The sequence below is a fragment of the Pristis pectinata genome, chromosome 5 (genome assembly GCF_009764475.1).
Source record: "Pristis pectinata isolate sPriPec2 chromosome 5, sPriPec2.1.pri, whole genome shotgun sequence".
Classification (NCBI taxonomy): domain Eukaryota; kingdom Metazoa; phylum Chordata; class Chondrichthyes; order Rhinopristiformes; family Pristidae; genus Pristis; species Pristis pectinata.
In genome coordinates this window covers 38,237,075-38,254,113 of record NC_067409.1, presented here as the reverse complement: position 1 = coordinate 38,254,113, position 17,039 = coordinate 38,237,075, and the positions used below count along the sequence as shown (strand labels likewise).

The following is a 17,039-nucleotide window of genomic DNA, read 5'->3' as shown; positions in this document are numbered from 1 at the left end:
ACCAGGATAGCTGCTGGAGAAGGATGAAATTCCTGTTTATGTGTGTATGATTATGTGTTATATTGTATATCTCTACACTGGAGCAATAACTATACTTGTTTTAAAACACACAGCTGATTAAATTGCCAAATACAATTCAGATGGTGAGTTTAAATCCAAGACGATAATTGCCTTCCATTTATTTCTCATCTGTGGGCCTTTCTTAATATTTTCTTCTTCTTGTGGTACTCTCCTGGTGACCTTAGCAAAGTTGTCATTGCTCAGGTTCTGAAGATTGAAGTAGTCGCGGCTCAGTGACCTCCAGATGCATGGGCTTGCAAATGTCTAGTCGCTACGGTGACATTGCATGCAGATCACTTGCTAAGTCCATAATGGATAACAGAGAAGGGGTGGTACAGAAACAAATGCACTGGCATGCTGAGGAAGGACCTATTTGTAATAATTCATATCCATGAAGCTGGCTATGAATTGAATCTGAACTGCTCTGCAGATTATAGAAGATGTGATCGCTAGAAAGTTCAAAAACCTTCAGTTCACCAGTCTGTTCAAGGACAACACTCTTAGTTGCAAGGAGGAGCACAGAACCTGTGTGGTTATTGTTTGAGCCTTCCAACAAAGCTGTAAAGACTGGTGGAATTGCTGCTTCAATGGATTCAGTGTCTTTGGAAATAGCCACAGTTTTCTCAATAGGTTTCAGACTGTTGGTTCTCTGCAACACATCAGTCAGACTGGAAATAGACTCTTCAATACTTCCAGCTATTGTGCTGAAACTCCTTGGCTGGCTTTGTGATATATCTGAAATAACTGCTTGAAAGAAGTAAGCAGGTTTTTTTTTGATGGATTGTTCTGAAGTCTTCATCTTTGTTCCACTCAGCAGAGATGGAGTAAATGGCACTCTCCAATGTATTATTGGCAGTTGCCCCTGTTTAGACTTTGTATTTCACCATGCAGACTACAATCCACATGGCATTTCAGTGTCTGGGTTGCTGGTTGGGATTCGTGGAGTCACAAGAGACTACAGATGCTGGAATCTGGAGCAAAAAACAAACTGCTATAAGAACTCAACGGGTCAGCAGCATCTGTGGAGGGAAATGGACAGTTGATGTTTCGGGATGAGACCATCATTGGACTTCATGGAGTGTTTGATTGTCCTTTCTCAAGTAAACTAACTTTTTCTATAGAGCTCTTGGAAAGGACCTAGAGGAATGAGAATTGACAAGAATTGGTATCATAATTGGGATTAGATAGTAGCAAGTCACTATCTTGAAAATACAATTTGAATTTGTGAAGTTTGCTGAATATTTGCTGAGGTGATAGAAGGTTTACAAGGAATATACACACAACTGTCATGGGAAATCTTGTCTGGGCGAGGACAGTGGAGTTCAGTACTATTTCTCTGGTCTTGGCTCTCTTCTCAGCATTAAGCTTTTGTCCATCCAAAAAGGAGGGGAAAGTTGTGGAAAGATAAGTGCAGATTTATATAGTTTATATAGTTAAAAAGGGAATGAGGATTGGAGCAGCTGGATGAAGAGCCAAGTGTGAATAATGTGAGTTGAGGGTAGAGTGTCGGGGGAGTTGGTGGTTATATAATTGCTAGGATGCAGCAGGGCACTGGTGCTGGTATGGTATGAAAAGAGCAAAGAAGAGGTTAGTCTTTCTTTTCTGGAAAGGCTGGAAGGCAAAAGAGTTGTTTCAGTGTGCCCTTATGATTTGATACTGAAAGATGTGATGGAGTGGAGGAACCATTGATGGCGGTGGAAAAATGTTGAAAGCAGTTTTGAGAGCTGATGTGATGTAGAGATGAAGAGATGCACTGCCATAATTAGTTTTGCTTCTCTTGAATCTCTCCTTCACTGAAGCCAGGAACTTGGAGTGAAGCTGCTGGCAGCAGTCACATATGCACATTTATATAGTGGCCCTGTGGATCCTTTTCATCATCTACATACAACACCTGCAGAAGGCCTCAAATACCCTGGGAAGAGCCTTGTGATTCATTTTTCCATTGATCTTTCTTTTGGAAGAATAATTGAGGTTCCTAACTCCAGGAAATGTGACTTTAAAAGGTAGATTTCCATTTTAAAAGGCATAGGGATGCTTGATGGAAATTACAGTGGAATGGACAGCCTGTGCATTTTCCAGTCAATAGGCCTGCCCATTAATTTTACTAAAATGAGGTGTGAAAGTTAAAGTCTGACTAGACCATTCTCACCTAGACATACTGTAAGAGAGGTTTTGAGACCATTCGCAGTGGTCGAAGTAAAAAAGACTGATCCTTACATCAAGGAACTGAGTCATAAAGAACAACTGAAAACTTTAAGATATTCATCTTGAAAAAGAGGCAAGAAATAAGTAGGGGATCTCATGGCAATGTGGAAGGTAATAAACAATTTACTAGAGATAAATCCAGGTTATTACTTCATGATGTTATTGCAGGACAACGAAGCATCAGTACAAATTAGCAAAATACAGGACTAAATTTAGGTACTTCTACATATGAAGAATAATTGTCATGTAGACCCATTTTCCAGGCAGATTGGTGGAGATTAAAATTTTGGCAGAATTTTAGAAGCAAATAGATGATGCAACAGGAGAGAGGGAACATGTTTAGAATTACAGGTGTTGTGAAGGACTGAAGTTATTTTTCATTCTATTTGCTAATTCTTGTAAGCTATATGTTTGTTCTTGGTCTGTTCATGCCTTAGCTTTCATTCTCTCAAGTTTCATGTGCTGACCTGTGACCTGATTTTCTATAAAAATAGGTTAATTCACAATGGATATCTTTTTTGATCATTGAATGTTGAATTAATTTTCCTTTCCTGATTCCGGTATTGATTTTCTGTTGTGTGTACTTGCAAACAGAAATCTTGTCCATGCTTGTATAAACATTATTTATGTATTCAAACAATAAGTGACTTATATAATGGTGCCCTTTAGGAACATTGGAGATTTTATATGGAAGAAAGGGATTGTGACACTCAATTTTTAATTTGATGAGTAAAAACAATGTAATTAAAGAATGAAGCAATTATTTTACTTGGAAGCACTGTTTTGAAATTTTGCAACTCTCTGATTTATTTGCTGTCAGTTGATCTGCTATAAAGGTGTAAAATCTTGCCTGTTCCCTCTGGACTAGAGAGGGATTCACGGACCAGGATTAGGATCATTATCCGGTGGACCATACAAAAAGATAAATGAATGAAGGATCTCCTCACCCGTGATATAACCTGTGTATGAATTGCCCACTTAACACGTGTTAACAATCACCAATGGAGTAAGGTAACCACTGGCGGAATGGAATTATAATTCAGCAGGGAACCAACTTCTTTGGAAGAGAAGAACTGAGAGGGAGAAAAGTAATATAGTAGAAGGAGTAAAACAGTAACAAAATAAAATGTTGCTATGGTTCCAATCATCCTTTTTAGATATGTGCATTTATTTCTTCAATCAGATTTTGGTGAATTTATGTGTAGGTATCTCACTTAGAAGAATAATTTTAACATGTTTAATAATTATCATGTAATAAGCTGCTTGAGCAGCCATTTTGCAGAGTTTGGGAGAAGTGAGTAGGGAAAATAATGACATATCTTCTGGTTTAGAAAGCAGCAAACTAGGACACTCGATTGAACTTCTTTACACAATCTTTATGTATTGATTTTTGCATGTCACCAGAATTGGGCAAGTGCACCAATGAGAACTGTTTGAAGTTATCTGCCATTGAATTTGTTTCCTACCTGTCTCCATATGTAGAAATAACATGCTGTGGTTTTGCCTGATTCTTTGAGAAAACTATTCTATTTCATAGCACTGCTGGGAGGGTGGGAGAAATCATTTTGTTCTGGTTTAAGATCTATTTGGAGGAAATTAAGTATTAAGTTTGTTGATTGTAATAAGTTGAAAATCTCCAGTGTTTTATGCCAATCGTAGACCAGATCTCATTGTTTTAGGCCGTCAAGTTAAACTAACAGATGGAGATTTTTAAAATAATTTTGTTGACTGTGAAATATTCCAATGCTGACTTGCATGGTTTCAGTCAAAGAAAACAAAAAGAATAGAAGGAAATTTGTAGTCTTTTGTTGCTGTGATGTCATGGCTGTAAAATATGTTATTGATTTTCTCCTCCAACTCCTGGTCTATTGTTACTCCTAATTGTAGCCTCACATTTTGAGCTTCACCACTTTTTGCTTCAAATAGATCTCTCTAAGAAATTGCCAGTTTTGTGAAATTGTTCCCTCTTGTGGGTGAATCTGTAATAGAATACAGATCAGCATTTTTAAGATACTTATGAAGACTATTAGTATGATGATGACTGTTGAGTTTTGTGATTAATGACCTGTTACAAGATGTTTAGTTTTATTATTGGTGCAGAATGTTCTTTGAGGAGGGAACTCTCTTCACATATAAATAAGGTATAACTAAATTGTTGTAGAGAAACAATTTTAAACTTTTATCTTTGCACACTGTACTAATTGTGCAAATAATTCAAATTAAAAAGCAACATTATGCATTTATATTGGCCATTCCCTGGGCAACCCATTCATTATACTAGACAAAATATCTTAGCAAAGTAAGAAATCTATATCCAACTACTTGATGTAAGCTTGCTCCAGATTCCAGCATCTGCAGTCTCCTGTGTCTCCAAAATAAATCACTTACCTAAGGTGTGGGAGGGTCTTTATTTTGATAAAAGGCACTTACCAAATGGCAAATTATATAATGGGCAGGAGAGTCTCCTTAATCGATGAATATATCCCTGTTTCAGTCTATACTTTTCCATATCTATAACTTAAATGTTTCTAATAATTTGTGCACTAGAATAGTGTTACTATGCATGTAAATAATTAGTCCTGCAAGAATTCAATTCACATACAGTAGTTTGCCAGGGTGGAGAGTGATTAGCATCATAAGCCTGAAAAGAGTTTGACAGAACAATGACTTGTACATTGTAGAGTTCTTTCATTCCGTCAAAGGATTCCCTGTGTACACTGTTATTCGGTGGTAAAGCATCATAGATTTCATAGTGAACATGACATTTTAGCTGTGTAAACAATAGGAGCTTTGTTGGCCAGTCTGCTTATAATGTGCTGCTGTTTAGTTGGCATTTCGCTAATTACGTTTCCAAACAAAATAACTGAGGTTTCTCTTCCCTCCGACACTCCACCGTCCGGGGCTGCCTTGGTCCAGCCTGCTCCCTGGTGGCACTGTTTACAGCAAATGAAACAATTCAGCTAAATGCATGTTACTGAAGAGGATGGCAGTAAGACGATAAAGTGATTCTTCTCTGTTTCCTCCTCTTTATACCCTATTTGGAACCGGATTGATCATTCCCACAGTCAGCTGGGGGTAGGGAGGGGGGTGGCGGGGAGGGCTGCTGCTGCTCTTGCTGCAGCTTGATGTTGAGCCAGAAAGGGAAAAGAAAGGTTATCAAAGGGAAAGTATGCAGAGAATAAGCAAGCAAATTCAGCCGGAGGAAACGAAAGAGAAGACTGGCTAAATACGAGGAAACTAAAAGACTGAGGGGGGAAAATAAAAAAAAATAACTGGAAGAGTTCTTAATGTGGTTGCAGTCAGTTTAGGTTAAACGTGCTGCTGATTGGAAGTTGTCATCTGTGGAAATCTAACAGTCTCCCCCCCACCCCACCCCCCAAACACCCACCCCCTGTTCCTGTGTGTCTTGTGTGGCAGTTGCTGGGTTAGCGATCCATTTGTGGCTGTCATACCTGGGTTTTGAGGGCAGTCTGCAGTTTAACTGAAGCAGTGGTATCGGAGGCTGGTAGCAGTGCGTAAAGGGGACTTCGTTATCACGGACGGCGCACAGCACGGTCTTTTGTCCATTTGACTGTTGGAGCAGTGGCGATCTGCTGCATCTGTCAGATAGTGTGGATTTTCCTGTCTTACCCGAGACGGAGGATTAGCATTTTCACATGGTCTGCGTTTCGGGAAGTGCATGGATTTGCAGCCTCGTCATTTAATTGTCGGAGCCGATGCATTGGCTGACTGTATGCCTCTGCCTGCCGATGGTGAAGTAAAACAGTGCCTAGGTGTTGCATGATAGGGCTCCTCTTCTCACTTTCCTGTGCGGCTGTTGATTTCCCTCTGCTTATGTCAAATCTCAGTGCATATGGGAGACTCATTACCGTATGGCGTGCTATTACCTTGTGATCAGCTCAACACATCTCAGCAATGGGCATTTTAGAAGCATTAAAGGAGTTTTTAGAGGTCCCCTGTGCAAGAATGGGAATGAAGCACTGGTAAATTCCATGCATCTTTTCTTTCCATTTAATTACATGTAATAAACTTTTTTACATTGTTACAGTTGCGTCCATTGTACCTTCTGGAAATATGTGGCCATCGATATTTTGGCTTACAAATTGAAGCTGATTTTTAAAATCATGTTGTTTTCGGTTGTGCATTACTATTGAAGGCGTGTGCAATAAGTGTGAGTTTATACATATCTATCATATTATGTATGGTTGAAGCAAGGAAATGGGGTTTCGGAATCCAGAAACTCGTGAAACAGTTAGTGAATTAGAATGCTGGCGCGCTGCCTGTCTATATATAGGAGCAGATCGTGGCTGAACGTTAAAGTTACTTTTGCCGAACAATTATTTCAAGCATCGTTTGTGTTTACTGCGTTTTCATTTTACAAATACAATTGTTCTTTAATGATGCAGCCTGTTTTGCAGGTGCACAATTGTCCTTGTTTAGACCCTTGAGTTAAAACACCAATTTTATCATCAGATTGTCATGCTAGCAGTTTCCAATAGAAATGAAAGGCTACAACAACCATCAGCAGAAAGCTGAGAGATCTTGTTGCGCTTTGAACCTACTCTAGATTCCTTGACAATATTTTTTTGCTAATAACATACCTGCGATGCAAATGTCAGAAGTTGCAAGAGCACACTGGGCAGGTAGTTCACATTATAACAATTCTGTCATGGGAAAGGCGTTTGACTGACATTGATTGGAATTTACCCCTTCAGGTATTCTCTGTGCATGTGGGAGACTCATCACCGTTTGCATGCAAAAGCCTCAACACCACAAATTCTGTTTTTTTTTTGACTTTTTAACCCGTAATTTCACTGTAAGGTAATTCTGAATACGGGCGGTAGATGGGAATTTAAATAAAAACGCATTTGACACTCATGAGAACAGATCCAACTCTATTGAATTCAGAGGTAGCTTACTAAGAGTTATATGGCAACTGATTCATTCATTCATTCATTCAAATGTTTCTCATTGCCAAATTGTATTCTGTTGCAACAATGGTGCGACGTTTTATGCAGCAGCATAATTCCTTCGGAAGAGAAATGTTGGGTATTGCCAAATATACTTTGTGTTTGTTAAAAGTCTATACTTCCGGATTATTGCAAATAAATTAACTGCTTTATAGTCTTTGTAAATATTTGTATAGAACCATGTTTCCCTCAGCATATCGTGACTTGGATCGTTTTGAGCCATTAACATGCATTTGTCTTCTGTATATTTCTAACAGTTTCTTGTTGCAGTCACTTAGAAATATACTTTCAGTATTGACCCACGGAGTTGTGTATCATTAAAAAGATGAAAATGCAAGTCAACTGGTCTACAAAGGCTTCCCATCTCTATCTGAAGCTCTCTGACATCCTTTTAACATAAAGTTTTCTTTAATTTGAGCAAATCTGCTTCAGAAGTTTCAAAAATATTTATATTTTCTTAATAATTGAAAAAGAAATGGAAATTGTAGAGCAGATTTGGTATCATGGAAAGATTGAGTACTTTTATTTGTCATTTTTTCAATCACCATAAAATCTAAATTGTATACTTTTCATTTGATAAATTTGTCACCATGGACAAAGAATAAAATTTGAGCATTGTTGCAAGTTATAAGGGCTGAATCTTGTTGACTAACTTAGTCTGGGATTTCTGCACAAATGCTATTAGACATGGAAGACCCTGATTTACTGAAAGATTCAGCATATGGAATCTGTCAGTTCATACATCCAACCAGTTGCAGAAATTCCCCAGCATTTTATGCTGCTCTGGGATCCTCTTCAGACTCCATTGATTTTAGTGGAAATTGTAGAGCTCCAGATTAGATGGCAAAACAGAAGGTAAGTTCCTTTATAAAAAATATTTTGCATTAGTTTAATGTTCTTACTTATTTATATGTTATTACTTTTATTTATCTTTTAAAGAACGTGTTTAATTATTTACATATATTTTAATAGTTTTCTACTGTCTGACCATCAGAGGAAAATAAAATAATGCAGATATTGGAAATCTGAAATCAAAACAGAAAATACTTCTCATCAGGCATCATCTGTGGAGGGAGAAACACAGTTAATGAGGGGAATCTTCTATGACTGCATCAGTGCTAATGCCGAGACTGACCCGGATAACCCCACGGAGGTCCCAGTTTCCAGTGCTGAGGTTGGCCGAAGTCACTGGCAGCTGTGATTGTTCCTGTATTGCTTTAGAGAACATATTGGGTTAGCACAACCTTCCTCAAGCTTTCCAGCTCTTAGGATGGGAATTCTATGCACTGAGCCTGTGCAAGGCTAAACTTGGCCCAGGCACATCTGTTACCACTCATATTAATGCAAGAGATCACCCACAGGAGAAAGCTGACTAGTTTTTTATTATTAATTTCAGTTAGTTTTAATTACTTTTTTTAAATTGTGGCAATACTTAAATTTCTTTTATATTTAAAAACTAGTATTTAAAATTTTCCTTACTCCATTTATTTTATTTTGTGTCACAATTTTACTGAATATTTGTGAATGTTAAAGATCTTCACCGATATTTAACAGCCCATGTGTACGGGTATGGGACGTCTCCAGCTGTCAAAGCTGTGAGTCCACACAGCTGTTGGCGCTGAGATAGCCCCTTTTCTGCGCTGGGCCATACTGAAGCACTGATGGAAGGCTGCACCAGGGGATAGTGGCAAGCAGTTTTTAGGTGCCCTGTCATTTGGAGACCGTGATCCTTTGTCAGAATTGGAAAACATTGGCTCTGCTAGAAACATTAACTTTATTTTCTGTCTCCACAAATGCTGTCTAACCAGCTGAGTATTTCTAGTACTTCTGTTTTTATTGTTTAGCTAATCATCTGGCACAGATGTTTATTGCTTAAACAATCTAGCTGTCTTTTTTTTATTACAAACCTAATGTGATTGCTGATTATTGATGTGTTTTAGCCTATCTAAATTAGTAACAGGATGTATTAATATAATATCCACTATGACCATATGATGTTAAGTTCATTAGAGCAGCTAGTAACTGCAATATATTGCTCGGAGTTGGATGGGAGGGTGGGTGATGTTGGTGGTGTCAGCTGTGCAGCAAGGCTTACTCCTGTAGGCACAGTCAGTAAAAGGAATGTGATTCCAAGATTCAGATACCTTCTTGTAAATGAAAGGAATTTGTTCCCCTATGGTGGTTTTAGTGAGCTGAAATTTGTTGCAGTAGTACGTTTATAAGCTTAATGCAAATACACCACGTACATAACTGTATAGTATGCAGATTCTCTCTCTCTTAAAACAAAACATTATTTTTCAACAGTACTCCAATTCTCCCATATTTCTAGTTTTCTTTGCTGTATATCATCTGAAGAGAGGTGGGTGCACACACCATTTTCTTTACCTAGTCTCCATCCGTGTATTTTGTATCAATTGTATTTTATCTACCCCTTCTAATCTGGGAGATAGAGCTATCCTTCCTGGTAAGGGGCTATGTCTGGTATACTGCCAAGAATCTGAGAAATGAGGTAAACTTAAATTTTAATTTGATAAATGTTACACATGCAGACCAGAAATTACTACAGTCGTTTCTTGGACAGGGATGGTTGATTGATCTCAGGTTGCAGAGAGGTAGTGGCTCAGCTTTAATGCTACGCTGTGAATAAAAACCTAATGACACTTGCCACCTAATTTTCTACATGGAAGTTTTCACTGGGTGCCATTTTGGGCTGGCATGGTGGAACCATGTCCAAGTGTGGGTCTTAGGAAGGAAATTGGACAGAAAACTTTCTCATAAATTAGTTTTAGTTTCATTCAATACTGAAATTCAAATGCAGGTTCTCATTCTGGAAATTTCTTGCAGTTTTCACTCAGATACTGATGAGTATTTATCATCAGTTCTTTTCATTCAGTTAGCAATGCATACTGCTGATTTTATCCCTACACTCTCCACAGGAGATCTTTAAACTTGAAAAGCCATTTACTTAAGGGAAACTTTTACTTGTTCTTGCGTGGGTGTAGTTTTAAAGCTTGAAAACATGATAGTTTTTTTTGAGTAACCCATTTACAGAGTTTGCAATATATCGTTTTGAGATAAATCATCAAAATGGCAAACAGTCTCTTGATTTGAGCTCCGTATCTATGGAAAGATCTGCTGGTCCTGGAGAGTGTCCAGAGGATGTTCACAAGAATGTTCCCAGGAATGGAAGACTTAATGTATGAAGAGCATTTCTTGGCTCTGGGCCTGTACAGGATGGAGTTCAGAAGAATGGGGTGGATGTCATTGAAACCTCCTGAATACTGAAAGGCCTGGATAGAGTGGACGTGGAGAGGATGTTTCTATTATTAGGAGAGTCTAGGATCCGAGGATGTCCCTTTAGAACTGAGATAGGGGACTTTTTTCAGCCAGAGGATGGTAAATCTGTGGAATTCATTGCCACAGAGGGCTGTGGAGGCCAAGTAATTGGGTGTAGTTAAGGCAGAAAATGATAGGTTTTTGATTGGTAAGGGGGTTAAGAATTACGGGAGAAGGCAGGAGAATGGGGTTAAGAAAAAAAAATCAGCCATGATTGAATAGTGGAGCAGATTCAGTCCTAACTGAAGGTCCTAATACTGCTCCTATATCTTATGGTCTTAATGTTACTGTGTAATTTATATCCTGCTTACTTGTTGTACATAAGTGTCACACATCGTTTTATATCTTAAATTTGAATTCCATTTTCACTCAGTGCTCTTTTGGTTAAACATGGTTCAAAATAGTATGTTCAAAACTTAAAACTGATCTGTTGAGATATTTGCATACATAAGTTTAACATATACATAAACTTTTGCCCAGTTTCACTGAAATATAATAATGTCACTGTTAAAGTAGCGAGCAACAATATTTTGAAGGAAATATTAAATGTCTACTCACTAATATGCCTAAGGTCAATTCTGAGAGATTCATTTCTTATCTAATTTGATATTAATATTTAATGGAAGTCTTGCATTTACATAATGCTTTGTATGATTTAACAGTGGGAAGTCCATAAATAAGTTTTAAGGCTGAAGTAATCCTTGCTTATAGTTTTGAATTCAGACTACTTTAGACCATATTTTAACCAATCTAAGGCTTTAAAAGAAAAATTGTTAACAATGAAATAGTTAAAGTAGTAATTCAACTCAGAACATTATAAAATGTGTATTTACTATTTTATAGGAAATACATTTTGCAGTTGATCTTTCAATGTAAATCTTACTGATTGCATCCAGTAAGTTTCTCTCTGAAACTTAATGGACCTTTGGGCATATGCGGTACTGTAACTTGTACATCAGAATATATGGCACATTTTTTTTTAATTAACTTCCCAACTTTATTAAAAATTGTAATTGAAGAGTATTTCAGATACTCAGCAGTTTTCGATTTGTTTGGACTAAGGACACAGCAGCTGAGCTTTTCAGTAAGCTGTGGCCTTGTCCCATTAACCAGACAGCATGTTTGTGCAGTGACAGATGTTGCATCTGTAATTCTATCTAACATCAAAACAACTTGGAATCCATTGAACATGCAATAAATTTAAAGCAACTCTAAAAATGGAACAACATTTAACAATAGAGGTATGACAGCAACTTTTACATTGAAAAGGAAAATAGATTGGTTTTGTTTCTGTGGTAAGCAGATTAGGTGTTTTTTTTAAATTTAAAATTTTAAAATTTTATTTACAGCGTGGTAACAGGCCCTTCCGGCCCAACGAGTCCACGCCACCCATTTTAAACCCAAATTAACCTACCCGTACGTCTTTGCAATATGGGAGGAAACCGGAGCACCCGGAGGAAACCCACGCAGACACGGGAGAACATACAAACTCCTTACAGACAGCGACGGGAATTGAACCCCGATCGCTGGCACTGTAATAGCGTCGTGCTAACTGCTATGCTACTGTGCCACTCTTTTAGATTGCTAGAGAATAGTTTTTTTTAGATTGCTTTTTTAGATTGCTAGAAAATAGTTGTTAACCAATATATTTTGCTGAAATATATTTAAGCAGAGTCATGAATGGTTTTATTTTGAATAATAAATGAGAAATAGAAGATACAGACAAAGCCTTAAGGGAAAACATCCATGATGAGTTTAGGTAACATGCATGAATGACATCATGTTTATGTCCTGTCAACATGACAAATAGCTTTGCTGGAAACAGTTACATCAAACTTTATTGTTGATTACAAATTTGAAAAGTAGGTTTTTAGAATCATGTATTTCTCCTCTCATTTAAAGTATTATCTGGTTTTATTCATAAGACATAGGAGTAGAGAGTACTCTGGCCATTTGGCCCATCGAGTCTGCTCTGCCATTCGATCATGACTGATTTGTTTTTCCCTCTCAATCCCATTCTCCTGCCTTCTCCCCATAATCTTTGATGCTCTTTCTAATCAAGAACCTATCAACCTCCGCTTTAAATATACCCAATGACTTAGCCTCCACAGCCATATGTGGCAATGAATTCCACAGATTCATCACCCTCTGGCTAAGGAAATTACTCCTCATCTGTGTTCTAAAGGGACATCCTTCTGTTCTGAGGCTGTGCCCTCTGCTCCTAGATTCTCCCACTACTGAAAACATCCTCTCCACGTCCACTCTATCCAAGCTTTTCAATCCCCCCTCATCCTTCTGAACTCCAATGAGTACAGTCCCAGAGCCATCAAACGCTCCTCATTCAGGTGGGTTAAACAGTGATTAGGTGATGAAAAATTCAGTAGAATTACTGGTTTGTTAGAGGACTGCCTACCTACTTGCCATATACTTCCCAACTCAGTTTTTTTCCCCTCCCTTCCCTGGCATTTTAATTGCAGATTCAACTTGAGTACTCTGTGCTTCAACAGAATTGGGGTCATCAAATTTAACCATTAGTGTCAATTACATGGAAGTATAATCTTTCCTTTGCCCTGTTCATCCTTTCCAACTACCACATAATTTCTAACTTCTTTTCTTTGAATGTGCTGCTGTCTTTCAATTCAGTTCTATCTTTTCCAAAGGTTCCCCTCCACAAACCTTGTGTATAATTTCCATAATGCTCACAAAACAGTTACCACCCTAAGGTCACAAATGACTTTCTCTGTTATAGTACATGTAATGCAGAAATCCTTCTTAAGCTCTAGTGGCTTTGAGTATGATCAAACATATCATCCTACTCCATTGATTCTCCTCTGTTTGAACAAGTCATGTATCCCAAGAAAATAGCAATGACTTTGAATCTCATTCCAGCAGTTATCTCATGATTTTTATCTTCTTGCATTTGGTGACTATGCATTCGATTGGTCCTGAATTCCTAAATTCCACCACCCCTAAACTGTTCTCCTGTTTATCTCTCTAAATAACACTCCTTAAAGCATATCTTGATGATTCCCAGTATCTCTATATTTGACAAGCTATCAATTTCTTTTGTGAAATGCTCCTGTGAGATGCCTGGGATATTTTATCCGAAAGGGTTTTACAAGTGTAAGGCAATATTGAGTTCCCCAAGGTCGTATCCAAAGCTCCTTTTTCTTTCCTAGCAGCACACAGTTCCTGAGGGGACATCTGACAGATATAGCATTTATCAAATTCCTGTTGATAAAAATGGGATACAGGTGGAGATCCATTCTGCTCAACCAATTGCACCAAATGCTTGGAGAAGGGAGTGAGATGGAAGGTATCCAAAGTTCAGATTTGTTTGTAACTTGTGAATGTAGAAGGAATGTGGCCATTAAATTCGAGCATTATCTCTCCCAAAGTAGACACTTGAAGTCTGTCACAGGTCAACTGAGTTATACTTCAAGCAGTAGAGAATTATAGCTGTAGACTCCTTTATCAAAAATAATTTATCACTTGCCAAGAGACGGTCTGTTCCCGGTTTTTCATTAGATCAGATTCAGATTAGTTTATTGTCATATACACCAGGGTGCAATGAAATTCCTTGCTCGCATGAAGCTCACAGAGTAAACAGTATACATGATAATAATGAATACAACAATAAATACAGCAAAGAGTGCAACACAGCAGAATGGTGCAAATATACTAATGCAATCTGAAGTAATGCAAAAAGAAATGCTGAAGTGACAATGACAGAATAACTGAGAGAGGTAGAATTAGGAGTCCGAGAACATGGCAGCATCACAGGGAAGGGGATGCAAATGAGATGATTGGTTCAGAAGTCTGATAGCAGTGGGGAAGAAGCTGTTCTTGTGTCTGGTCATGCGGGCTTTCAAGCTACTGTATTTTCTCCCGGAAGGTAGAAGAGAGAAAAGGGAATGGCCATGGTGGCAAGGAACTTATATACTATTGGCCTTCCTGAAGCAATGCACCACGAAGATAGATTGGATGTAAGGAAGTGATGAGCCTGTGATGGACTGGGCAGTGTTTACCGCTCTTTGCAGGTTCAGTCAGTCCAGAGCAGAGCAGTTGCCGTACCAGTCTGAGATGCAACCCGTCAGGATACTTTCTATAGTGCATCTGTAGAAATTCAACAGAATCCTTATGGACGAGCAGAATCTTCTCAGGCACCTAAGAAAGTCCATACGCTGATATGCTTTCTTTATCACCACATCAGTATGGAGGGACCGGGTGAGGTTGCTGGTGACATGGATGCCTAGAAACTTGAAGCTGTCAACCATCTCTACAGCAGCTCTGTTGATGAAGACAGGGTTGTGTTCACCCTCCCGCTTCCTTAGGTCAACAACCAGCTCTTTTGTCTTGCTGGGATTAAGGGCTAGATTATTGTTCTGACATCATGACACAAGGTCATTGGCCATGTACTGAGTTTGCTGCTTGTACATTTACACATCACTGCCTTTTGTGTTTCCGAATTAAAAACATTGAAATGGCTTCATAAAACTTTAAAGGTTCCACCTCTAGCGTGGCTTACCTTAAAGCGCCATGATTATTCAACCTGAAAACTCTTATGCACAGTGTTTAATGTCATGTAGAATTAGTCCACGACCATGTAACTATTTTGCAATATTTATGAAAGATTAAAACTATCAGGGAGAAATTTGTACTTTACATCCAGAAACTGTGCAATTCTATACTTAAAATTCTACAGTGCCAGTATATATATTTTACATAATTGAGTGAAGTGCATATGGATTTTGACAAACTACAAAATGAAATCCAGTGGATGGAATAGGTATTTTTACCATAATTTTCATTTTGTATAATTTTACAGAGCGAACACATTTAGAAAGCCTTGCTCTGAATACCAAAATGAAATCACTTTTTATGGAATTTTTTTGTAATATATGTTTATACATTGATGGGTACTGATCACATCATCAGAAGGATGAGTGGTAGAGCACAGTAGTGTGTAGGTTGCTAAGGCACTTAGATCCCTTTCACTGGCAACATCTCAGAGCTGGTGTTTCCCTATCTCCCACTTCTAACGATACCGCAGCTATTAAATTGTAAGAATAAAGTTAAGAAAAATCTATACACAAAAATCAAATAAGTGGAATGCATATAAAGTGAACATAAAAAGAAAGTGAACATAAAAAGAAAGTGAAATGGCATATTTTTCATGCTAGTTTTTTTCTGACCTTGCGAGGAAGCAGATTTACAAACCAGCTGTTGATTTAGAGGAACAATTATCCATTAATTAATCTTTGGAAATAGATCTTATGGCCTTAAAGAACTATGCCTTGTTATTATAGATTCCATCTTTTAGGACAATAATTATATTTTTATTACATACTCTAATGGTTCTTTTGTAAAATACCTGACTGAAGTGTGAGGTAACGCAATAAGAGCACTATTAAGAGAAATAAAAAGAATCAAAACTTCTTGTGGCTTGATATTGAGAATTCATGTTAGAAGTCACATTGTAAATTTTGCAAACTTCAACATGGTGCTGCAGTGAGATTTGGCTGGACAGTGATTGGATGGATGCAAAAGGATCAGTTATATTACTACCCTCGTAATAATGTCTAATAAATTGCACTTCTCATAGCAATTGCTTTTATGTTGTCTCCATTAAACTTGGGGAATATTTCTGTAGACATTTCCTGGCTTGTCCAAAGATGGGGTCGGCAGGAAATTTGAAATAAAAACATGGAATGCTGGAAACGTTCAGCAGATCAGGCATCAGCTGTGGAAAGAGAAACAAAATTAGCGTTTCAGGCCCAAGACCCTCTACCAGGACTGTGCAAGAAAGATAAAAAAGATAATTTTCAGAGAAAGTGGTTGGAGGGATGGATAGGACAGAGTGAATATTTGTGATTGTGTGAAGCCAGGTGAAATGAGTTAATGGAGTAGTTTGGGAATGATTACACTGATGTTATGTATTGTTAATAGCAGGGCTGAGGGACATGCCCAGCAGAACCGCTAATACAAATGGAGAGAGAAAAACTGAGCCAGAATCACGTGTGGACGGTGAAGGGGAACTGTCCAGTTCTGTTACAGACAGAAAGAACAAGTTACCTAAAGTTGGAGAATTTGATATTGAGTGTGGAAGGCTGCAATATGTCCAGACAGAAGAGAAGGTGATGTTCCTCAAGTTTTTCTCTTTGTAACAGTGCAGGTGGCCAGAGACAGATCAGTCAGAGCAGGAGAGGGATGGAGCCACTTTAATTCTTCATCCCACTAATGCTGTCTCTGCAAAATCTTCCAAATTCATTTGCAGGAAAAGTGAACATCCCCAGCAACAAGGCTGTGATCCCACTCAGCTGGCTCTGAGGGGTGAGCTACATTGTTGACCCACCCAAGGTCATGCTCTTGAAACAGGCACTCTACTTTGAGCTCTGTCATGACAAGTGATTAATAAGAGAGGAGAGAGAATGCTTTAGGGATATTGTCCTTGAAAAATGGAATCCC

General features: G+C 38.2%; 1 protein-coding gene across 2 annotated transcripts in view; it reads left to right on the top strand.

Moving 5' to 3' along the window:
• The window catches only part of LOC127570580 (G patch domain-containing protein 8), a 554,058-nt gene that overhangs the window by 183,080 nt on the left and 353,939 nt on the right, over positions 1 to 17,039 (top strand). Inside the window, exon 1 of one of the 2 annotated variants that reach the window (XM_052016259.1) lies at positions 5,867 to 6,248. The exons of the other annotated variant lie outside the window; for it this stretch is intronic. Within the exon in view, the coding sequence (XP_051872219.1) occupies positions 6,138 to 6,248 (111 nt within the window). The 5' untranslated portion in view covers positions 5,867 to 6,137. Of the gene's footprint in view, positions 1 to 5,866; positions 6,249 to 17,039 lie in introns of those variants that run through there. 2 annotated transcript variants of the gene reach the window in all.